Genomic DNA, 25,231 nt, shown 5'->3' with positions numbered 1-25,231 from the left:
TTTGTTTATGGTGGATGGCACTAAGAAACTGTTCACCGTAATGCAAGAGATTCAGGTGAGTAATGACAGACAGACTTACAGATTCATGATACTGAGGATATGACTGAGGTTTGACAGATGTGATGAAAAATTGGTCACGAAAGTCTCCCGCGCCTTTCATAAAAAGAGAGAGAGAAAAAAAAAAAAGTAAATAAAAATAAAACATAGCAGACAAAGAAGAGAGAGAGAAAAAAAAACAGAAACCACATCTTAAGACTGAGTCACCAGGGGCCAGAACACACACATCAGGTCACATACAGCAGGTTACCAAGGAGAGCATTGATCTGGTTGACAGGAACCAGGTCCCAGAGCCTGGCGCCGCAGACAGGACACTAATGGTTTTACGAGGTGCTCGAGGAAAGTTAGTGTATTTTTAGAATGTATTGTATGTGTTGAATGCATTGTATGTATTTGGCTGAAGCCGTTCAGTCTGAGCAGACTTTTCTGTATCTGTCATGTTTAACGGTTTTCTTCCAGTATATTATGACCAGTGTTGGGAATAACGGCGTTAAAAATAACTGCGTTCCTAACGCCGTTATTATTTTCCAGTAACAGGTAACCCAATTAATTACTATTTGAAACGTTACAACGCCGTTACAGCTACCGACAGTAAAACATGGTGCGTTACTTTGCACTGATGTCTAACAGCTGTTATCTGTCCTGGTTCGCTCAGCCAGGCACTAGAGGTGTGATGTTCGTGGACGAGTCGAGTCTTTTGAACGGCTCTGTTAAGTGATAAGAACTGATTCGTTGCGAGCCGTTCTTATATTCACATTGCCCACACTGCCTTCATGCTTCACCTGTGCCCCCATGAGTCTGAGTTGTCCGCAGCACACCCCATTCACTTGAACGCAGCTATCTGTGCAGCTAATTTAGGGGAGGAGTCATCAGTGAGAGTCCGAGAGGCTGGACTGAAGACATTTACCGCTGGATCAGGGAGGAGTGACTGAAAACAGTGGAGATGCGGGACTAACTGCATCTTCTTCCGATAAATGCAGTTCCCCTTATGTGGTGGACCCCAGCCTTACCAAAGACATTGTATAGAAGCTCTGTTTAGTGGGAACATCAGTTCCATCTGAATGAGTATTTTCTCTACAGCACTAATATTATCAGAGAAGTCGCCTCAAGATGCAAACATTCGATCACTTGTCTTCCTTAACTCAAATTTGCCGAAGGATAAGAAAGACAGGCAGTAGAACCCACAAAGGATGACACTGCTTTAGAATTTCAGGGATGTCTTTAATTTTGTTCACACGCCTATAAATATGAAGTTAAATGCAGTACCTGTCTGCTGTTCTACTCTATGCAACTGACCCGTGAAACACACTCAAAAATCAGTTTTCTTTTATATATTTAAAGGTTTTTCAAAAAAGTAATGCAATAATTACCTTCCCTGATAATTAATTACATTTCTGAAGGAGTAATTCCATTACTAATTTAATTACTTTTTTGGGTAAGTAACTAGTAACTATAACTAATTACTTTTTTAAAGTAATTTGCCCAACACTGATTATGACTTCGTAATCTAAGTGATGTTTGTTGTGTTAGTCGTTTGTCCAGGACAACAGAAGGAAATTAGCTTCTCTGCTAAATCTGGTGCATGCATCTTGTTCTTTGTAACTAATGCCAATAGACACTGTCCTGTAACTAACAAACGAACTAACTAACTAAATAAATGAATAAGGTTAAGGAACAGAGAGGTAAACCACTTGTATATAAGTTTTCACTGTATTACATGTACTTTAAACAACATTTAGGCAGTGAAGGTATAGGCATCTGAGCCCAAATATTCAATGACTGGTGTCCATGTTTTCAGAAAAACAGGCCCTTTTAGTTGGAACTGAGCCGTCCTGTACTCCATCATATGGACATGTTTTACTTTCTGCAGATGGTGAATTATCACAGGAGGTTCAGGCTTCAGCCACATAATTAGTAATCAGTTTTCTCATAATCCTGATTAAAAATTTTAATGCAATTAACCCATCTGCAGCACAGAATGACTCTGAGTGTCTGTGCCAACTCATTTGGGTCAGTTTGTCCGAGTAGAGTTAGTGTCGCACATGAACAAATGCTCAGTTGATACGGTAGTGACAGACAGCAGAACCAACCCATAAAGATGGAAGACGATAAACAGCACGTTGGTCCTCTGGATGGAAATATGAGGACAAAAAAACCCAAGACGGAACAGTTGGTTATGGTTGTTTAGTTGAAACTGTTATAGGTGTTTAATAAACCTGGTTTTTTTTTCATTGTTTTTATTGCAATATTTGTTTTCCATTCAACAGAACAGTGTCTTCTAAAGACTAGACACAAATAAAACATACACGTCAGCTCTTACATAAGAAATAAAACACAAAAACATAGCTTAATACAGAAGGTGGTCGGTCAGACTTACAATGTACACTTTTACATGCACACATGTACATGACCACGATGTGAGGATCCACAGAAATACTCTTGGATTGCCCAAGCTGGGAATCAAACCCGGGCCTCTGGTATGTCTGTCCATCACCTAACCCTCTGGACCACACAGCCCCCCCAGACACCATGATAGATGACCTGTCTTGAAATACCATATTTTCATTCCAAAGGCATTCAGGCACCCTTTGCTGCGTATAGATCCTTAAAGTCCTTCCATTCTTATGTGATGGTTACATACTTTGAGATATATATTGCCAACACATTTCACTGCAATTTATGACCAAAGTTGACTTATGGTCAGTCAATTAAGCCATTACTGTATGCACATTGTTTCCAGAATAATATGTGTGAAACACTTGTTTCAACAAAGCCAGGTCTTATCAAAGAATAAATCCCGACCGTCCACTCTTTCAGCTTGGGCTATTTCTGTAATATAATAAATACACAGAACTGGATGATAATAAATGTCATCTGGATACATTTCCCAAAGCTTTGAATTTGGCCGGTAAGCTATAGGGCCATTGGTCCTATTTTTCTTCAGAAATTTCATTTTTTTCAGGTTATTCACATCCTTTTTGTTTGGATAGTGTGTGAAATGTAAATGATTTCATAATTTAATGCTATTTTTTGCTTATAAAAATTTGGAGTTGTCATTATTTCTAGGCTATTATGCTGTTATTTGACTGGTCCGGCCCACTGGAGGTCAAACTGGGCTGAATGTGGCCCCTGAAAGAAAATGAGTTTGACACCCCTGTGATAAAGGGTCAATAATGGGATCTGTCTGTTCTCATCAGGACGTTGAAGGGTTCACGTGTCTCCATCTAGCGGCGAAATCTGGTCATTACAAGATCGTCGAGCACCTTCTGTCCACCGGGCTCATCAACATCAACTGCCAGGTCAGTGCACATTCTGTTTGTGTAATCCTGCTTTAATAATACACACGCTGCTTTTAGCTGGAGTCAACATTAGCTTCACCCTTATGTTTCAGTAAAAATCCAAAAAAACTGCCATAGCTCAGTAGAAAAACCTCATGTAACCCCTTCAGTCAGTAGAGGCTGGCCCAGCTGGATTCAGAGGAGAGGATGTCGACCTTTGAAAATGTATTCAGTAGGAAACTATGAGCACATAACAATTTCATTCATTCATTCATTTATTTGTTTTGAAAACATTTTAATGGGTACAAGGAACTAATATCAGAGCAAATGCATTCAAAAATAAAGGTGATCAAGACAATATAGCAATTGCCATGTACATGAGTAATAACAAAATAAATTCAATATGTAATCATTTGATCTTTTCTCTTACGTTGAAATAAATATACACTATGTGGACAAAAGTATGTGGACACATTGAATTCAGGTGTTTCTTTTCTAACGGGGTCTGGGATACAAAACAAAAATGACGAATGTCAGAATATAGTTTTATATTATGGGATAAATATCATTTCATTGGTTAGTTTGGTTTAAATTCTTATCTTTGCTTCAAAAAAGCCTCAGAGATGGATTTTACTTCCTTTCTCTCAACATTAATTGGTTTGGGGGTTTTTTGTTGTTGTTGTTTTTTTATCCATGACTAGGATTTTAAATGTTTTACCTCTAAATTTCTAAAATATTTTTCATGCTCTGACTGCAAATAATAATTTTCTACTACAACTAACCATCTACTTCCTTCACATCTCACTTAAGAGAAAAAAAAATCTCCCATTAAACTTGAAGGAAATATTGATGTTTTTATTTAAATCCTCATGAACAGGACATCTGACAGCTGCTGTAGAGATGATGTGTCCCAGTACTTTTGTCCATATAGTTTCTACACATCAATATTTTACAGCAGATGTTACATACTGTGCGCTAACACAACCAAAGACAACAAAGGGAAGGTTCTTGATCATACATCCTTTATATGATACAGTATGTGGACATGTTGAATTCAGGTGTTTCTTTTCTAACAGGGGTCTGGGATACAAAACAGTAATGTCATAATATAGTTTTATATTGGGATAAATATCATTGCATTGGTTAGTTTGGTTTAAATTGTTATCTTTGCTTCTAAAATGCCTCAGAGATGGTTTTGACTTAATTTCTCTCAACATTGATTTTTATTCTTTTTTTTTTTTTTTTTTTTTTTTTTTTTTTAAACTTCATTTTTATTTAGTTGTGCTCATACAAATATACAAACCATTTTACATAAATTAACATACCTAATCAAACATCCCCATATGGCACACATGGAAAAAAAAACAAAGAAAAAACAAGGGTTCAGAGAACGCAAACCTCCGCCAAGCACCCTGAACGTTGTGCATGTGTGGATCAACTATCTCTTTTTAAATTCAACAGTTTCCAGGTTGTTCCATACAGCAGAAAAAGTTGAAGCTTGGTACCAGTCATGTGTCTGTCAAATTAGATTCAATTCCAATCAATATTTGTTGAGTTCTAATGAAAAATGTGTGGTAAATGGGATTTTCAATGTTAAATGTAAATGTCCACAGAGTCCACATTCCACAGTGGATGTGGACAATTTTGTGCCAAATACAAGATATTGTTCTAAGCTACAGGTGGATCAAATTGGAGGCTACGCGGAGTCGTTTTGAATTTTTTATGAATTTTCAAAAATTGCTCAATGATGAGAGATAGGAAAATTGTAGATGTTGTGACCTTGCTGTGACCTTGAACTTTGGCCTACTTGGCCCAAAATTTAATGGGTTGGTCCCAGGGCCTAGGCCTATCTGTGGGGAAGATTTGGTAAAGATGGGTGGAATAGTTTCCCGTAAAGTTGCTAACAAACAAACATGCAAACAAACAAACACACAAAGCAAAGTGATCACAATACCTCCTGGCGGAGGTAAAAATATCGATTCAGAGGCTAAAGGACCACATTTGGCCTCGGAGCCATAGGTTGGACACCCCTAGGGTAAACAAACACTGTGGGCATCTTTCAGAGCGTCACGTCTCTGAAATGTCCGACCTCACTGCTGTGATGTAATAACCATCTGTTCTTTAAGTCGCCCTCAGGGAACGCCTAATAAAACCCACCCTGTCTGTCAAAACTGGCCTTTTAATGACGTTTTAACTGCACAGAGCCCATGGGTTTCATGTGGTTTCCTTGTGTTTTTTTTTTCAGGATGACGGCGGCTGGACAGCCATGATCTGGGCCACAGAGTACAAACATGTGGACCAGGTGAAGCTGCTTCTGTCCAAAGGAGCCGACATCAGCATCAGGGACAAGGTCGGTTCATGTGGTTTGGTGCATAATGTATGTTTTTGTTGGGGGAGAATCAGAAATAGCTTGATTTTGTGCTGATTATTATAAAAGACTTTTCATCTGTGAAATGCCTTGAGGTGTAGAAAAGAGGAAAAGAAGCAAACGGGACAAAAATGAAAAATAATCAACAAAATGGACAAATGTGAGCGTGAACTCAGATTCCAGTGACTGTATTCTTTAATGCTTTATTTTTTATATGCAAATTTCACAGTATACAGAGCAAACAAATAAAAAAAAAAAGCAGACCACAACAGTTAGAGCATGTAGATTCAGATACAGACAGGTTCAGGACAAATTAAGCAAAAAAGTCAAAATAAGCAGGAGGCCTGTAACAGTACACATACTGAACCGAAGCATTTCAGTACGCACCTGTTCGGTTCAGTACATAGCTGTACCAAAATGAGAAAAAGAAAAAGGAACGAAAGACGCCGTTCAATGCAGAACTCTAAATCTGCACAAGTTCCACATGGACATATTGAAGGAGTGCACATTGACCCAAAATATGAAATAGCAGCTGATATAAGGTTAAAAAAAACCCAAAACAAATAGGATGTGAACCTGGAAAATAAAATAAATGATAAAATAAACAATAAAATAAATTATTTGGTTAATTTTGTTGTCAGTGTTGCTCTTCAGTTTATTCAAAGAGAATATGACTTTGCCTTCTTGTCAATGTTGCACTTCATGTGGAATTTTTTTTATTTTTTTATTTTTCTGCAGAATGTGAACTGAAAGAACTGTGATTAGATTTTTGTTGTTTGTTCAAAACTACCTTTCAGGGAAAAGTGCCTTACTAATGTTTAAAATACATTTAGTAATATTTTATTTATTTTACTTTCTATTTGATTGACAGCAGCAGAATTGTATTATTCCTGTTTTTCTATATTCTGTCGTTTCCAAAAATTAGGGGAAAAGTGTTGAAAAATTCATAATAAATACATCAAAGACATTTTAAGGGGTTTTCTTTCTTCCCATACCAAACTGAAAAAAAACTAACCGTGGCTTTCAAAACCGAAAACATACCGAACAAAAGTTTTGTGTATCATTACAGGCCTAATAAGCAGAATATGCAGGTTCAAGGATTTCTTTGATTAGCATAAACACCCCATTTTTCCCAATATTTTCTACATTTATCAGTAGTGAGTCTTAATGAGAAGCTCAGCCTTTCCATGTTATACATTTCATTCACAACAGGCACAGTCTCAACCAGAAAAGTAGGAATGCAAATATAAAAGTACATAAAGTCAAGGTCTGGCGGGAAAATAGTTTTGAAAAAGTCAGGAATGTTTATTTGGATAAAGAGCAGACAGCCTGATTGAACATTAAAAAATGGGATCTGAGTATTAAATATGGTCCATCATTAAGGCCTGTTTTGGAAATGGAGCCACTTTGTTTAACACTTGTAATGACTGTGCACAAACAGTACTCGTACATTCTGTGGTAAATGTAACATTAGGACTTCCTCCGTGGTAGTGGTTTGTAATCGTTAGCGAATGTCGTTGGCTTTTGCAGGAGGAGAACATCTGCCTCCACTGGGCGGCGTTCTCCGGCAGCGTGGAGATCGCAGAGCTGCTCCTGGACGCCAACTGTAACCTGCAGGTGGTCAACATCCACGGAGACTCGCCGCTGCACATCGCCGCTCGGGAAAACCGCCTCGACTGCGTAACGTGAGTCATAAAGTTCTGGGAAAAAGGACCTGAGGCGTGTTTGAGGAGTGTGAACAGAAGTGTGTGTTGAGTGGAAGGACGACAGAAGATGGCAGCTTTTATTACAATAAGATATTAACACAGGGCTCGTACAGCGGCTTGAAATCCTTGAAAATGCTTGAATGTCAGTTTCAGTGCTTGAAAGTGCTTGTAATTATAACTCTAATTTATTTATTTATTTTTAATATTAACTTTGCCCGGTTAAATTTCCAGCCAGATCTACTAACAGAGAGGTGATACATTTAGAAAAATAAAACTTTATGTCAAAAAAGTAAATTCCCAGGTGTTCTCAGGTCGACTCCAGGTACATTTTTATCAGAATCTTTGTCTCAGTGCAAGTGTGTTTGAAAATGGCCAAGTGGCTTCCCTTTTTTTTGGCTAAAACTTTCTGTTCTTTATTTTCTAAACTTTTTGCTATTATGAAACATAATTTTTTTTAGATTTTTATAGCATAATGCAATGTACATTATGATAAAAAGTGGAAAAAATAATTATGAGTGTATGTATTCCTGTAGATATGTATTTTACCCCAGTGATAAAGTGATGTGCAGGAAAAAATTGAAAATGATCCTTAAAAGTGCTTGAAAAGTGCTTGAATTTGACCTTGAAAAATGTGTACAAATCTTGTTAACAGTCAATGGTCTGAACTGGTTTTAGTTCAGGTTCCACTTTCTGATCTAAAGTAAAATAATAGCATAATAACCAATAAATAATTACTCCAAATTTTCCTCTTGGTTTATTGTGAAAAAATTCTATTACATTCTACCTATACAGGGTGTTTGTGCATGTCTTGAAAGTCTTAAAAAGTCTGGAATTTTGGGTGACAGTCTGAATAAAGTTTGGAAGAAACTTTCTTTCATAGTTGAGTTTTAGAGGATGTTCAAAGGCACATAATCATGTAAGAGAAATAAAAATACATGAGGAAACATATTAGTTACTTAGTTTCAGTTCATTTCAAATATGAAAAAAAACCCAAAATAAACCTACTTTAGAAATAAAACAGATTGCAAGAAAACATGAAAAACAGATAGATAGATAGATAGATAGATAGATAGATAGATAGATAGATAGACACAAAAACAAAATATGACTTCATTCACATATATGAAAAGGAGTGGGAGGAAGTAGAACTTATAACACTTATAAAACATCTACAAAACCTGATCTGATTTCATTAACCAGTTGGTACTGGAATGATTCTAGTCAAACTTGTTTGTGCGATATCCATGCACTTTTGTGATTTTCATTTGTTATGAAAACACTTCAGTCAGTAAAATATAATTTACTACAACTAGCGGCATTGTACCCGTGGTGCCATACCGCCCTCCTGTGGTGCAACAGCGGCATTGCACCCAAACGCTCTCCTGTGTCCCGTGCTGAAACATCAATCGGACGGACATCGATGGGACGGACATGGGGCGGGGCTGAAACGTGCATTATATAGTAGTAGGATTATACATTCATTCATACATTTATTAAAATGAACTTTCTACTGCACACAACAGGTACAATCTCAACCAAAAAAGTAATAACACATGTATAAAAGGTAGAGCCCGACCGATTAATCAGCCGGCCGATTAATCGGGCCGATTATAGCGTATCACCAATTAATCAACATCGGCCAATATGTAGCCGATGTGGCCGATATATTAACTATTTTATTGCTGCACGGAGATTCAGTCCGCTCGCTGTTCCTGTGTGTGTGTGTGTGTGTGTGTGTGTGTGTGTGTGTGTGTGTGTGTGTGCTGCCTGGAGAATAAGAGGAACTTTAAAGCGAGTTAGTTTCACTTTCACTCCTGCTCGGACAATGACGCTATCACCCCCCCCACACACAATCACGAAGCTACACTCCCCCCTCAGCGAAAATCACGGACTGCTACTGCACTCTGACAAGGATGGACCGCTAAGCCCCCCTGTCTTATGAAGTATTCACCCCCCCGCACACACCCATGTCCGTGCACTTCCTGTCTACCTCACAGTTTCATTCTGCCAGCAGGCCTGGGTGTTAATAGTGTAGGGGAGACCGGGGACAGTTGTAACACAGGTCAGTTGTAACTCTTGCAGTTGCTCCAATCAGGAACAACTTAGGACTCACCTAACTCACTCTGCACATGCTCAGTTCAGTCCTTAGTCCACATAAGAAGTTGTAGTGCCGTGAGGCAGACACATCTAAATTTGTGAGTGAAACCAGAATTGTGTGGTCAGTCATATTTTTTGCTCTAATTATTTTTGATTGCATAGTTTGCATTTGAAAGTTGTGTCAATTATATTTGTGAGATAAACAAAGATTTATGCAACTGTTTATCCACCTGTCCACAATTATCTAATATAAGATTATTATATCCTGTGTAGATCAGTGTTCTTATTTCATATATCAGTCAATATCAGATATCGGCCGATATATTGGATATCGGCTTTTTTTTTTAGCCCCCAATATTGGTATCGGCATCGGCCCCAGAAATCCCATATCGGTCAGGCTCTAATAAAAGGACATAAAGTCCAGGTCTGGGGAAAAAATAGCAGTTTTGTAAAAGTCTGGAGTTTTTTTTTTTTTGGGGGGGGGGGGGGGGGTAAAGAGCAAACACCCTGTTGTAGGTGTACAAACCTCCTAAATGCTGGTGATGACATGGGGCCTTTGTGTCCTCAGACTCTTCCTGTCCAGGGGAGCCGATGTGTTTCTGAAGAACCGCGAGGGGGAAACGCCTCCAGACTGCTGCAGCCACAACTCCAAGGCCTGGGCCGCCCTGCAGGCCAACAAGAGAGAGAGGAGCACCAGGCTGAGCCGGACCGAGCAGAAACTACTGCACAGGTTCGAACACACACACACACACACACACAGAAGATATTAATAATAATAGTCAAGGATGTAGAACTGGTTTTAGTTGAGGTCCCACATACTGACCAATATGATATGAAGTAAATTAATAACATAATAGCCTATAAATAATGACTCCAAATTTTCTCCTTGGTTTAATGTAAAAAAAATAAATAAAATTACGTTAGGTCTATAAATGACAACTCCAAATGCCTGTCTTTGCTTAAGTACAAAAAATAACATTAAATTATGAAAATATTTACATTAACAAACTATCCTGTAAAAATAAAATGTGAATAACCTGAATAAATATGAACAACCTGAAATGTCTTAAGAAAATAAAGTGTAATTTTGACAATATTCTGCCTGTTTCTAAATGTTTTGTTCCTTTTGTAGATCTGACCTGTAAAGAACATGTATAAATGATAAGTTGAGGCATAATATAGTTAAAATTGCATTTATTTTTCTTAATAATTGTATTTTTTTCAGGGTATTCACATCATTTTTGTTTGGAGAGTTTGTAAATATCTTCATAAAAGTACTTTTTTTTTTGCTCTAAAACAGAAATATTTGGAGTTCACATTATTTATTGGTTATTATGTTATTATTTTACTGGTTCCGACCCACTGGAGACCCACTGGGCTGAATGTAAATGTGTTTGACGGCCCTGCTTCAGACGCTTCTGAACCAAAACACTGAGATGATACAGAATTGTTCGTTAAACAGATTAATGATTCCAAGGAACTGAGCTCCTGGGAACCAGTTGTGGGTTCCCATCCCTACCCTGAATGTAAATGTTTTCCTTTCTGTCCCTAACTGTGCTGTGCTCTGACAGCGACATCGCTCTGGGTCAGGAGGCGGTCCCCATCCCTTGCGTCAACTCGATCGACAGCGAGCCTTTTCCAGACGACTACAAATACATCCCCGAAAACTGCGTGACCTCGCCCATGACCATCGACAGGAACATCACACACCTACAGGTCTGTCTCGGTCCGCCCCCTCAGGCCTGGGCTCAGTGTTTCCTGTCAGTGTGGCGTTGGAGCTGACCTGTGTTTCTTCTTCCTCTCAGTACTGTGTTTGTAAGGAGGACTGTTCAGCCAGTATCTGCATGTGTGGACAGCTCAGTCTGCGCTGCTGGTACGACAAGGTACGTACACATGTGTATACGAACCCTCAAAGACCTAAAGCAGGGGGGTCAGACTCCGGTCCTCGAGGGCCAGTATCCTGCATGTTTTAAATATTTCCTGTGGATCCTGTGTGATCGTCTGTGTTCACTTTGTGTCTACTTGTACACAGAGCATTTCACTGACAAAAACACCCATCGTCAGATTCAAATACAGACACTGCATCTGCGTATGCCCTGGATAGATCTGCATATAGATTAATATAAATATGTGTACATTTATATAATATTTACAGATAAAATACAGCTATAAATGAAATATACAAACTGGAAAATACAGATAAAAACAGTGAAACTCAACAAAAACAAAACACACTCGTCAAACACTTTTTTTTTTTTTAATGAAATATATTTATTGTTTTTTCTGGTGTGAAGGAAAATAGATGATATTTGTTCAATTTAAGACAATGTTTTTCAATACAGGAAACAAACATCAGACTCCCAACAACCAAGACAAAACAAAGACAGAAAAAGGAAAAGAAAAAAGAAAGAACCCCCCCCCCCCCCCCCTCCGAAAGAAAGACAAGGGCCATTGATTTCCTGCCTGTAGAGCGCCACATGATACAAGAAATGAAATAATGAGCTGGGTGTTAAAGTTTGACAACACTTGGTTTGGAGTGAATCATTGAGCTGTGTCCTGTTTGTGTGTGTTTTTGTGTGTGTTTTGTGTGTTTGTGTCATGTACAGAGCGGTCGACTTCTGCCTGAGTTCTGCCGTGAAGAGCCTCCTCTCATCTTCGAGTGTAACCACGCCTGTTCCTGTTGGAGAACCTGCAAGAACCGCGTGGTGCAGAATGGACTCAGGTAGGAAACAGGAGGGTTCATGAAAAGAACATCTGTGGTTGTGGATTCAATCCCATTTACTCCACCTCTGTCTCCTGCTTTTGGAGGATTCTGCTGTTTTTGTTTTTTGTTTTCTTTTAGTCACACTTTGGAGATTTGATAACACAAAAAAATCTATAATCGTAGTCTTTTGCAGCATTTTTTAAAGTAATACACCAAACTCCTCAGCTTCTAAAGGGGGTTTATTGTTTTTCTTTCATTATCTGATGGTAAAATTGTGTGGAGTGTTGTATAAATGGCTTACACATACAGTAGAATACATATATATTATACATTTTATGTATTTTATGTTGACTGGTCCTGTAAATTGTTGTATGATGTAACTGTATGTTGTAACTATGTGTTGTGCTGCCTCTTGGCCAGGACTCCCTTGGAAAAGAGGTTCTTAATCTCAATGGGATTTTCTTCCTGATTAAATAAAGGTTAAATAAAATTAAAGAAAAAAAATTAAATAGTTACAAGTTGTATACAAAAACATAATTGAGATAATCATATATAGTGTAAAATATAAGGAAAATTGTAGCTGATTATAAATTCTATCCAGTTGTATTTATATGGGTTTATATTTAGCACACATATAGTGGATTATGATGTAGAATTATATATATGATAAATATTACATTGATTGATTTAGAATATATATACTTGTTACATTAACATAGACTGATATAGTTTGTGTATTGTTTTATACATGGTTTATACATGTAGTAGAATACATGTATATATTATACATTTTATATATGTATTTAATAAATTAATATAGTTATGAATTATATTAAAGAAACATAATTGAGACAATCATATTTAGTATGAATTCTTAGGACAATTGTTGATAATTATAAATTATATCCAGTTGTATTTATATGGGTTTATATTTAGCACATATATAGTGGATTATGATGTAGAATTATTTTTATGATAATTATTATATTAATTGATATAGATACTGTATAATATACATTTTATGTATTTTATTTGTGTAAACTAAAATAGTTACAAGTTAAATAAAAAAAAACACAATTGAGATAATCATATATAGTGTAAAATATAAGGAAAATTATAGCTGATTATAAATTATATTCAGTTGTATTTACATGGGTTTATATTTAGCACATATATAGTGGATTATGATGTAGAATTATACATGATAATTATTATATTGATTGAGTTAGACATATTTACATGTCTTATATTGTATTAAAGTAGATTTATACAGTTTGTGTATTGTTTCACAGATGGCTTATACATGTAGTAGAAAACATGTATATTTTGTACATTTTATATATTGTCTTTACATAAACTAACATTCTTATGAATTACATTTAAAAAACCTAAAAGAGATAATCATATAATGTATAAATTATAAGGAAAATTGTAGCTAATTATAAATTATATCCAGTTGTATTTATATGGGTTTATATTTAGCATATATGTAGTAGATTATGATGTAGAATTATTTTTATGATCATTATTATATTAATTGATATAGACATACTGTATATACATGTTGTATTAATATAGACTGATGTAGTTTGTGTTGTATAAACAGGTGGATTAAATAAATAACTGTTTAACTTCTTCCCACGTCTTTTCTATTGTGTAAATAATACTAAAATTATATAAAATATTTGTTTTGTGTAATTGTATAAATGTCTTTTTTGGTTGTTTTATGTTATTCATTTGCTTTAGTTGGTGGTATATTGTGCTTTTTATTTGTCTGAAATAAAACATTTATTCATTCATTCTCTCATAGTTAGTATCTGAGTATTAAGTTGCTGATGGATTTAAAAAGGAAGCTTATATTTATTATTTGTTATATTTAATGAATGTGTCGTTCAGTGGTCATCAGGATGATCTGCAGGTTCATCAGTGTTGAATCGTCTTAACAGAAACACGGGGCCGTTTTCATTCATTTTTCTGACCAGTTTAATGCCCATGTTTTTCCGTAGGACCAGACTGCAGCTCTTCAGGACCAGTAAGAAAGGCTGGGGCGTCCGGACGCTGCAGGACATCCCCCAGGGGACCTTCGTATGCGAGTACGTCCTGTTTTATACACCAGCACTGATCACACTGTATGGATATGGATTTCCTTTTGTTGGAATAATGAGCCGTTTGTTCCCTGAATTACTCAGAAAAGCGCTGAGGGTGGAGTTTCAGACGCCAGAAACACTCGTGCGTTCTGCTTATCTGCTGTTTTCACCAAACTGTTTATGTACGGGACCATGCACAGTCCAAACATGTATTAGATGGAGCCAGCGTTCATGTTCAGGACCTGGGCTGAGGTTCAGTGGAGCCCAGATTACACAGATTTAACCGTTTTCATCAGAATCAGATGAGTGGTGGAAAGTCATCTTAAAATATACACAAAAAAATACATACACCACCCCCCCCCCCCCCCACACACACACACACACACTTCATCATAGTTTAGTTTTATTTAGTTTTGACTTTTTTCCTCTAATTCAGGTAGTTTTAATTAGTTTTTTAGAGCAGGTTTGCTAGTTTTTATTAGTTTTCTTTTTTTTTCTAAATGCTTAGTTTTAGTTTAGTTTTAGTATTAATTTTAGTTTTGTCGTCTCTTTTCTCTTCTTCACCGTCGTATTCAAATAAATCCCACACAGGACTCTGCTGCTTTCTCCCAGCTTTAGTCTCCATGTTTCCAGGTAGAGTGGGGACCAGAAGACGACTGGAAATGAAATGTGACGAGAAGTGACGGGCCGTGAAGTACTGTAGGGTGCCAGCAGCTAAAATTGCTAGAGCGAAATAAATCAATTTTGTATCAATCCGACATTGACAAAGATGAAAACAAAGGGAATTTTATCCAGAATTTTTATACGTTTTAGGTAGTTTTGTAAGCACACAATACAGTTTCAGTTAGTTATTGTTTTTTCTTTTAATTATAGTTTTTTATTTATTTCAGTTAACGAAAATGTTTTTTCAATCCTAGTTTTCGTCATTTCATTAGTTTTCATTCACGATAATAACCTTGCATTAGCATTTTACATTGTGTACATGACTTCTATGTATGTAAAGAAAAGTAAACAAAAACCTACTCAAACAGGGGAGCATTGACAGAAATAGTACAAATATACAAAGCAACCCAAAATATAGTTAAAGGGAAAAAACAAGCACATTTAGATGTAAACATTTTCCTCATGGAATTGAACTTTTTCGTTATAAAACATAGACAAAAGTTGGTAGTTTTCATTCTTTCTGTATTATTCTGGTCTGTTCCACTTCAGATCATACTGGGCTGAATGTGGAACCTGAACTAAACTGACTCCGACTCCTCTGTTGTAGAGAAAATCCAACCCCTTTATAAAACCGTCTGATTCTCCAGAACTGTTCCGTGTCCTCACCGGCTTTAGCGTTTCCTCTGCTGACACGTCTGTTTCCTCTGAACAGGTACGTAGGGGAGATCATCTCCGAGGCTGAGGCAGAGATGAGACAAAATGACGCGTACCTATTCAGTCTGGACGATAAGGTGAGCGTTTACGAGGCGCCGCTTTCATCCGCCGGGTCCTCGACACATCCTGACGTTTGCTCCTCTTCTTCCTTTTGAGTCTTCTTCATATGTAGATTCCTTTTTATTTATTTCTCTCGCAGCCGCAAGATCAATACTGCATCGACGCCCGTTTCTATGGCAACATCAGCCGCTTCCTCAACCACATGTGCGAGCCCAACCTGTTCGCCTGTCGAGTGTTCACCACGCACCAGGACCTGCGGTTCCCACACATTGCCTTCTTCGCCAGCGAGAACATCCAAGCAGGAGAGGAGCTGGGGTAACGCACCGTTATTTACTCATGTTTGTTTACTGTTTACTTCCAGGTCAGGAGGTCACTGTGGGTTCCAGTATTTCCATCATTCATCAGTTTCACGTCGGTCATTTCTGTTAAGTTTGACAGCTCTTTTTTTTGGTCCTTAATGAAAATTAAAGAAACAGGTTATTTATGGTTTTAGACACTTCAGTAGAACTGTTTCTAAACAAACAAATGAAGGAAGTTCAGAAAAACAACAAAACGCTGAATCTTCAAACGAGAGGGACAACAAAATACCACGAACACAAGACGGAAGAAAACAATTAGATTTGATGATGATAATTAGTTTTTTTAAATATTAACCCTTAGATCAGGGGTGTCAAAGTCATTTTAGTTCAGGGGCCACATTCAGCTAAATTTGATCTGCAGTGGGCCGAACCAGTGAAATAGTAACATAATAATATATAAATAAGGTCAAGTACAAACTTTTCTCTATGTTTTAGAGCAAAAAAAAAAAAAAAATTGACATTATGAACAGGTTTACATCTACAAACTATCCTTTCAAAAGATGTGAATAATATGAACTGGAAAAATAAGTGTAATTTTAACAATATTCTGCCTCACTTTATCATTTCCACATGTACATTATAACTTCCAGATCACAATGGATCTACAAATACACAAACATTTAATATCAGGCAGAATATTGTTAAAACTGCACTTACTTCTCTTAAGACATTTCAGGTTGTTCATATTTGTTCAGGTTATTCACATTTTTTGCGAAATTATCCGTTGTTTTAGTGCAAATACATGAATATATTTACATTTACAAAGAGAAACATTTGCAGTTGTCATTATTTCTATGTTATTATGATAGTATTTGACTGGTCTGACCCACTGGAGATTGAATTTTTCTGAATGTGGAACCTGAACTGGATTGTTAATATCTTAGTGTAATTTTTGCATTTCACAAATTCATCCCAAGGGTCGGACTGGACCATTTGACGGGCCGGATTTGGCCCCCGGGCCGCTTGTTTGACACCTGGGGCTTAGATGCTTGAGTATCTGGAACCGCGTTAAAATCTGTGTTTTTATGCCATTTTTGTCCTTTTGTCATGATAAAAATAATTGTTGGTATTACATTATATAAAACAATGACTTTGTATTTGAAATGTGTGTGTATGTGTGTATATATATATATATATATATATATATATATATATATAAATATGTGTGTGTGTGTGTGTGTTTGAACACTTTTTAAATGTTTTTTAAAATATTTTGAAAATTTGAAAAGCAAATTATGTAAAGTATGTATTAGGGATAGGGATGTAACAATAAGAAAATTTCATATGGTTATTGTGACCAAAATTATCACGGTTATCATTATTATCACGGTATTGTTGAAATGTGCTCAAAATGTTCAAAAAGTACTGATACACACACTGAAATAATTTTATAAAGTTGTATTTAAAAAACAAACAAACAAAACCAAATAAAATAATAGGCATAATGTACTTTCTGTTGGCAGAAACATTCAAATATTACTACGTAAACATCAAACATACAAATGTGCATTAAAGATGACACCTTATGGCCACTGTTTGACCATTTTCCATATCGAGTTTGAGTTGAAATTGCGGTAATCAAACACGGTTATCATGATAATTAGAATTTAAATGGTAATAGTAACCATATGGAATTTTACCGCGATTTATCGTTATACCAGTAATCGTTACATCGCTAGTATGTGATATATAGTATATAACAGTAATAGAACAGTGTAGAATGAATCAGAGGTTCAGTCGGTTGGTATTTTTGTTTCAAATATATTTTATTTGGAAGCCTCATCACAGCACATGTTTGAAATTCCCCGATTGGCGCGCCATGCTTCATTTTTACTATAAACACAACAAACGCACATTCAGATATGAACAGCATTGATAGAGTGGGAAAAGAAGAAGAGAAGAAGAAAAAACAAAACAAAAAACATAATTTAACATATCATCCACCCCCTCCCCCATCCCCAGAGGCATTAACATAGGCTGGTGTAGTGCTACGCTGTGGGCTCCTGCTTATGTAGTGGATATTTGGCCCTTCACTGGTTTCCAAAGTTTTTCAGATTCTCCCAGCTTGTCGTTCAGTGTGTATCTGATCCTTTCTAAGTGAAGGGTGTCCGTCATTGTTCTAATCCAGGGTTTAAAAGTTGGCGTCTCTTTTGACTTCCACAACAGCAGAATGAGCTTCTTTGCCCAGAGAAGGTCGGTCGGTGTTTCTAACTGGTTTTCGTTTGTCGCCGTCTCCTCCTGACAGGTTTAACTATGGCGACCACTTCTGGGAAGTCAAATGCAAGCTGTTCAGCTGCGAATGCGGCTCGTCCAAGTGTAAGTACTCGGCGGTCGCCATGGCGTCGCTGCAGGCCGACAGCACGCCGGAGGACCAGCGGCAGCCCAGTGCCTCGCCCGACACCAGCTCTTCCACCAGCCCCTCCAGCCCGTCGTAAAGCCTCCTCACACTACACACACACACACACACACACACACACACACACACACACACACCTGCGAACGTACAACCGACAGACGGACCCACTTCTATGAACTTCAACCTTTTATCGGTGAACTCGTACTGTATCTTCATTTCGTATGGAATCTCCGGACCATCGCCATGTTTGTCAAACTCATGAACCTGATGCACACTCAGCTCCTGGACGAACCGTCTGCTGCAAACCACACACAGGACGACCTGCCACGGTTCACACGGACGCAAAAGGACACCTGTGCATTCTGTCTTTAGTTTATTTTTTACATGATTGATTGAATGTGGCTTCGTAGAGTGGAGGAAATTTGGGGGCGGGGGGGTTGGAGGCTGTCGTCGTCTCGTCCGAAGGCGAACGGTTTGACCTGTTGGGTCATTTATCATAAACCATTCCAGGAAAATTAGCTGTTCAATCTGAATTTTTGCCACTTTTTTGTGTCATTTTCTCTCTCAGTGTTTAAAAATATCCAATATTTGCCTCTTGATTAAATAACTGAAAAGAATTCAGCAAAGAAATGGTGCAAAAAGTGCATTTTTATTTGCGAGTGAGCATGGATTGTCCGATAGGAAGAGGCTGTTCCATTCCTCTGAAGTGGAGACATGAATCAATCGGCCGACGTTTTTATTGAGCATGTTTAAGGGTTTCTTCATGTGTCAGATAATTGGCCACATCTGTGGAAGAAATGGAGTCAAATGGTGCTGACAAAGGTTTTAACTTTTGTTTTCATTTTTTTATGACCCAAGTGAACATAGTTTGTACAAAAAGAGAAAGTTTTAAGTTTTTTATGTTTAACTTTATCTCCAGTTTTCTAATCGTAGTGACTGTAGTTAGTCTGTTTTTTTTTTTTTTTTAATTTCATGATTTTGCCGACAGAAGCCAACCCGTCTTTTTAAATGTTGTTAGTAAAGCAGTGACTGTTGTGCAAAGTCTTGAAAGGTATAAACGGGGGAAAAGGTTATAAAAAATGCACCTTCATTGCATTCTGTTACATATTTCTTGACCGTGAAGCATCCATCTGATTGGTTGTATCTTTTTCAATAAATTTACTACTAATGCATTTATCCTGGTGAGTTTTTCCTCTGTGTTGACGTTGTTTTCTGTTAATCCTTAGATCCACCGGTGTCTGGACCCTCCACTCTTCCAGAAATGGGTCAAAAGGACCCCAATTAAAATCAAACACCATTTTTGTCATGTTAAAAATAATAATTTGGATTATATTTTGGTCTTTTGTTTTTTTGTTGTTGTTTTTTTTTTTTTTTTTTTAACATTTTTAACTTTTTTATGTTTTTGAAAATTTGAAAAGTAAAGTGTATATATTATATAGTATGTAATATATATTATAAAGTATGTAACAGCAATAGAACAATGTCAGCTCAATGCAGAATGAAACAGGTTCAGATGTAATTCCATTGCAAATGAATGTAGGTCATTTGGACCCACCTATGGAAGGTTGGGGTAGTAAATACAAAAACTACAATTTTATAAAGTCTATAAAAGGTCAGTTAAGAATTTAATATGATGGCATGATGTTGATGACATGTTTTTTGAGGAATACCTGGAAATAAAATAAGTTTTCATTACAAAGATATTGAAAGAAAACAACCTCATTGGGTCATTTTGACCCACTTCTGCACCGAAGGGTTAAATTACAAACACAGTCGGACTCTGAACGACCTGAGCAGCAGATCCAGGATCAGGACTCTGATCTGAAAGACTTCTGGCTTCAAAGTAACGAACGCTTCCATCCCTTTACCTTCACAAACACATTTATGCTTTTATCAAACCATCACACTGGTCTACGAGTAAAAGCCTTCCAGAATAAAAGTTGTTCGACTTTATCAGATTTGAGTCACTAATAAAGAAAAATAAAGTCACAAGTGTTAGGTGGTTGTAGTTTCTAAGATACAGTCCTGGGTCAAAATTCTCCTGTACTGTTTCCCTTTTGAATTTCTTTGGTGCCTGCTACAGGGACGACAGATGGAAATGAACCAGAACGATATGATCTGGTCCAGAGCATCTCGACTCTGTGTTAAATGTTTTCTGTGCATGATCCATGAACTATTAAACTAAACAAAAAAAAGGTGACCCACACCCTGTGGATCTGGAGTCAGGACGTCCCCTGTGGCCCAGAGAACAGAACCATCAGGAAGTCAAGTGGCCGTGCATGTGCAGCCTGTGGGCTCCATGAAGCGTTGATTGCTCCCTTCCTGATTACCAGGGTGGACGGACAAAACACAGTCCAACCCGACCGGCTTCTCCTCCAGCATCGAAGACGCTCGGCCTGATAACAACTGGCAGGACAGGAAGTAGCCTTTCCGCATTCCAGGGCGGGAAACCCTGGGCCCTGCCCCGGTGCCCAGTGGGACCAACGTCCTCCTGCAGCCGGACCCACAAGACCCAACAGCTGTTCTGTCCAGTCCAGTCCAGTCCGCCTCAGGTAAACCTGGACCGCAGTGATGAAGAGGAGGGTTCCCCAGGGCTCCAGATGGGCCGAGAGGAGGTCCACCGTGGTCTACGGTACGTCCATGTTGTCCATCATCTACATCTGAGTCTGTGTTCAGCAAAGTTATAGTAGTTTGGGATTTTCCATTATCGTTTAGTTTGATCTAGTTTTGACTTTTTTTTTTTCCTCTAATTCAGTTTTAATTAGTTTTTAGAGCAGGTTTGCTAGTTTTTAGTAGTTTTCCTTATTTTCTAAATGCTTAGTTTTAGTTTAGTTTTAGTTTTTTTTTTTTTTATCTTCTCTCTTCTTCTCTGTCATATTCTCATAAATCCCAGACAGGACTCTGCTGCTTTCTCCCAACTTTAGTCTTCATGTTTCCAGGTAGAGTGGGGACCAGAAGACGGCTGGAAACCACAAGTGATGACAAGTGACGGACTGTGCCGCTAGCTAAAATTGCTTGAGGGAAATAAATCAATTTTGTATTAATCTGACATTGACAAAGACGAAAACGAAGGGAATTTTATCCATAATTTTTTATCTGTTTTAGTTAGTTTTGTAAACACACAATACAGTTTCAGTTAGTTATTGTTTTTTTCTTTTAATTATAGTTTTTATGTATTTCAGTTAACGAAAATGTTTTTACAATTCTAGTTTTGTCATTTCATTAGTTTTCGTTAACGATAATAACCTTGGTGTTCAGGCCTCATTGAACTTTATTCCAGTTCAAAATGCATCCAATAAACTGATGCATTAATAACTGGAGCTGCAATTACATACTTTTTATTCCTGTCTCTGTTGTCTTTTTTTAAATATGTCTGAGTGCAAAGTGTGTTTTCATTTTTTTTTTTAAATTACTATATCTGATGTCTAATTAATTGTGAATTTTTAATGCAAAAATCATCTTGTCCTTGTCTGTGTTTAGGTATTCTAACCTTTTAAGTCACATTTTTACCTCCGCCAGGGGGTATTGTGATCACTTTGCTTTGTGTGTTTGTTTGTTTACGTGTTTGTTTGTTTGTTAGCAACTTTATGGGAAAACTATTCCAACCATCTTTACCAAACTGTACCCACAGATAGGCCTAGGCCCTGGGACCAACCCATTAAATTTTGGTCCAAGTAGGTCGAAGTTCAAGGTCATGGCAAGGTCACAACATCTACAATCTCTCTGTAGATGATACAGATTTTATGGGACTAAAATGTACAAGCAAATTCATGCGAGGTTCCCTCACTTGTAATCTTTCCCCCTTACCATTAAAACAGAAAAATGTATTAAAAGATTATCCTAAAGAAATTATTATCTGGATCAGAACCAAATCCCTGACTCTACCCATACCCCTGAAAGCAAAAGAAACTCATTTTAAAACCCTAAATGATATTTATCCTTGCAATGACTTTATGAGACAAAGATTTAATACTAAAAAAAAAATAACTGTGTTTTGTGTGAATTTGAAATTGAGTCTTTAGAACATTTGTTTTTCGACTGCTCATACACCAGGACATTTTAGACGATATTCCAAGACTGGACATCTGAGAAGGACACTCAATCGCCCAAACTGGAGTATAAAGACATTAAATTCAGAGTTATAATGAAAAACAAAAAACGAGAAATTATATACAACACTTTAATTATTATTGCTAAACAATTTATCCACAGATGTAGAATTATGAAAAACCACCCACTGTTCTTAATTTACATTAATGAAATAACAAACTCCAAAAAAATACTGAAATATGCAAAAACCAAACAAGCCTTGATTGTTTGTGAAGATTTGAATGTATGAATACCTGATTAGACCTCTGACTTTAATTTGCAATTTATTTTATTTTCATTTTCTTTTCTTTTCTTTATATATATATATATATATATATATATATATATATATATATATATATATATATATATATATATATATATATATATATAAAATGTTCTTTACAGTTATTGTTCAGTATAAGTTTAATGTTGATTCTCAGTCTGGAAAAAAGTCTTTTTCTATGGAATTCTTTAGAATGTATGACCAGATTTTGATTAAAAAAGTAAAAAAAAAAAACAAAAAACAAACTTCTAAGTGTACTCCGACACAAGCCCACTGTTTGATATATGGCACTTTAATTTTTGCATTTTATACTGTATTTATTATGACTGGACTAATCTTTTCTGATCTCAGATTGTATTTAAATTGATATGAATTATTTTATTGTTTATAACCTGTCAATGGGACTACAGATGTAATTTAGCAGTTATGCTAACTCTGACACATTTACTTTGGTATTATATATTATGTCCATTAATCCGCTATATTCCTTCTAAATAAATAGGTAAATAAAAAATAAAATAAAATAAAATAAAAATCCAATTTATTCCCACGGCAAGTTTCAGTCTTGTCACCCACACAGTGTAAGCATAAGACTGACAACATGTTCTGTCCAATGGAGGTGTTTATATAACCCCGATGCCCCTCCCCCTGGGCGGAGCATTTGAAATAATTAGAAATAATCATCTCAAATGTTTTACACTACAACGTTTTTACAGTGTTCCACACAATATTTCTGACATGCACATCACAACAGGTCCATATTTAACCGTAAATTAAATAAAAAAATATAATAAATTGTAAACTACCGGTCACATGATCAGTGAAAGCGCGTGAGAAATGGCTGAACTTGAACGTTAATGCGGAAGTGCTTGGTTTAGCGCGCGGCGTTTCACCTCCACAGCAGTTAGTGACAGGTGAGTACAGAGTACAGATATAAAACACAACAATACAAAAGAAAAAACGACCGTAAAGAGAGAAATAGAAAAGATACAACTAGAAGAAACAATATTAAACACATACCTGGGATTAACTAAAGGAAAAGGCACCTCTAATCTGTGTTCTTTAGTTTTTAAAATGTGCTTTTAGACCCGTTTGGCTAATGTCTAATCTGTTCAGACCGTTTTTTAGTTCAGTTTTACTGTATTTTAGTCCAGTTTAACCATCCGTTAAGTGGGTTTAGCCATTTTTCACTTTGGTTTTATTATATATTAGTCTATTTTATCCACCTTTTAGTTGAGTTTTACTGTGTTTTATACTGTTTTTACCAACTTTCAGTCTGTTTAAACCATCGCTTTGTTTTTTTTTTTTTTTTTTTTTTTTTTTTTTTTTTTTAAACTGTATTTTGGTCTAGTTTAACCATCTTTGAGTCTGGTTTAAGCATCAAATTGTTTGGTTTTACAATCTTGTAGACTTGTTTTATGAAACTTTAGGCTGTTTTAAACCTTGTTTTAGTCTAGTTTTACTGTTTTATACTGTTTATTTATTTATTTATTTTTGGACCAACTTTCAGCCTCTTAAAACCATCACTTTATGTGTTTTTTTTTTTTTTTTTACTGTACTTTGGTCTAGTTTAACCATCTTTAGGTCTGGTTTAACCATTAACTTGTTTGGTTTTATAATCTTGTAGACTTGTTTTAGCAAAATTTAGGCTGTTTTAACCATCTTTTAGTTTAGTTTTACTGTTGTATACTGTTTTTTTTTTTTTTAAATCAACTTTCAGTCTGTTAAAATCATCACTTTATTTGGTTTTACTGTACTTTGGTCTAGTTCAGGGGTCAGCAACCCTGGTCTTAGAGAGCCACTATCCTGCATGTTTTAGATGTTTCCCTCTTCCAGCACACCTGACGGTCGTTATCAGGCTTCTGCAGAGCTTGATGATAGGCTGATCATTTGAAGCAGGTGTGTTGGAAGAAGGATATATCTAAAACATGCAGGATAGTGGCTCTCTAGGACCAGGGTTGCTGACCCCTGGTCTAGTTTAACCATGTTTAAGTCTGGTTTAACCATCAAATTGTTTGGTTTTACAATCTTGTAGACTTGTTTTATGAAACTTTAGGCTGTTTTAACCATTTTTTTGTCTACTTTTACTGTTTTAAACTAGTTTTACCAACTTTCAGTCTGTTAAAACCATCACTTTGTTTGGTTTTTACTATACATTGGTCTAGTTTAGCCATCTTTAAGTCTGGTTCAACATCTTTAAGTCTGGTTTAACCATCTTTAAGTCTGGTTTGACCACCAGAAATGATAAGTTGAAGCATAATACTGTTAAAATTGTACTTATTTTTTCTCAAGAAATGTCTTTTTTTTTCAGGTAATTCACACCTTTATTTGTTTGGATTGTTTGTAAATGTAAATATTTTCACAGTTTAATCTTGCGTACTTTTTACACTACAAGAGCAAAATGTGT

General features: G+C 36.5%; 2 protein-coding genes across 6 annotated transcripts in view; both read left to right on the top strand.

Annotated features, from left to right (window-relative positions):
* The window catches only part of LOC115430272 (histone-lysine N-methyltransferase EHMT1), a 180,729-nt gene extending 161,104 nt beyond the window's left edge, over positions 1-19,625 (top strand). For 4 of the 5 annotated variants that reach the window (XM_030150216.1, XM_030150215.1, XM_030150213.1 and 1 more), the window contains 11 exons: positions 3,255-3,356; positions 5,581-5,685; positions 7,234-7,388; positions 10,075-10,236; positions 11,078-11,222; positions 11,312-11,389; positions 12,113-12,228; positions 14,217-14,303; positions 15,673-15,751; positions 15,874-16,049; positions 18,339-18,528. In XM_030150216.1, the coding sequence (XP_030006076.1) occupies positions 3,255-3,356; positions 5,581-5,685; positions 7,234-7,388; positions 10,075-10,236; positions 11,078-11,222; positions 11,312-11,389; positions 12,113-12,228; positions 14,217-14,303; positions 15,673-15,751; positions 15,874-16,049; positions 18,339-18,528 (1,395 nt within the window). Of the gene's footprint in view, positions 1-3,254; positions 3,357-5,580; positions 5,686-7,233; positions 7,389-10,074; positions 10,237-11,077; positions 11,223-11,311; positions 11,390-12,112; positions 12,229-14,216; positions 14,304-15,672; positions 15,752-15,873; positions 16,050-18,338 lie in introns of all 5 variants that reach the window. The other variant, XM_030150212.1, reaches the window with a different exon arrangement.
* A 1,329-nt stretch (positions 19,626-20,954) lies between these two features.
* LOC115429602 (voltage-dependent N-type calcium channel subunit alpha-1B-like) overlaps positions 20,955-25,231 on the top strand; it is a 469,655-nt gene continuing 465,378 nt past the window's right edge. The window contains exon 1 of the mRNA XM_030149195.1: positions 20,955-21,081. Within this exon, the coding sequence (XP_030005055.1) occupies positions 21,021-21,081 (61 nt within the window). The 5' untranslated portion in view covers positions 20,955-21,020. The remainder of the gene's footprint in view (positions 21,082-25,231) is intronic.

Source organism: Sphaeramia orbicularis, chromosome 12 (genome assembly GCF_902148855.1).
Source record: "Sphaeramia orbicularis chromosome 12, fSphaOr1.1, whole genome shotgun sequence".
Classification (NCBI taxonomy): Eukaryota; Metazoa; Chordata; class Actinopteri; order Kurtiformes; family Apogonidae; genus Sphaeramia; species Sphaeramia orbicularis.
This window is presented reverse-complemented; position numbering and strand designations above follow the sequence as displayed.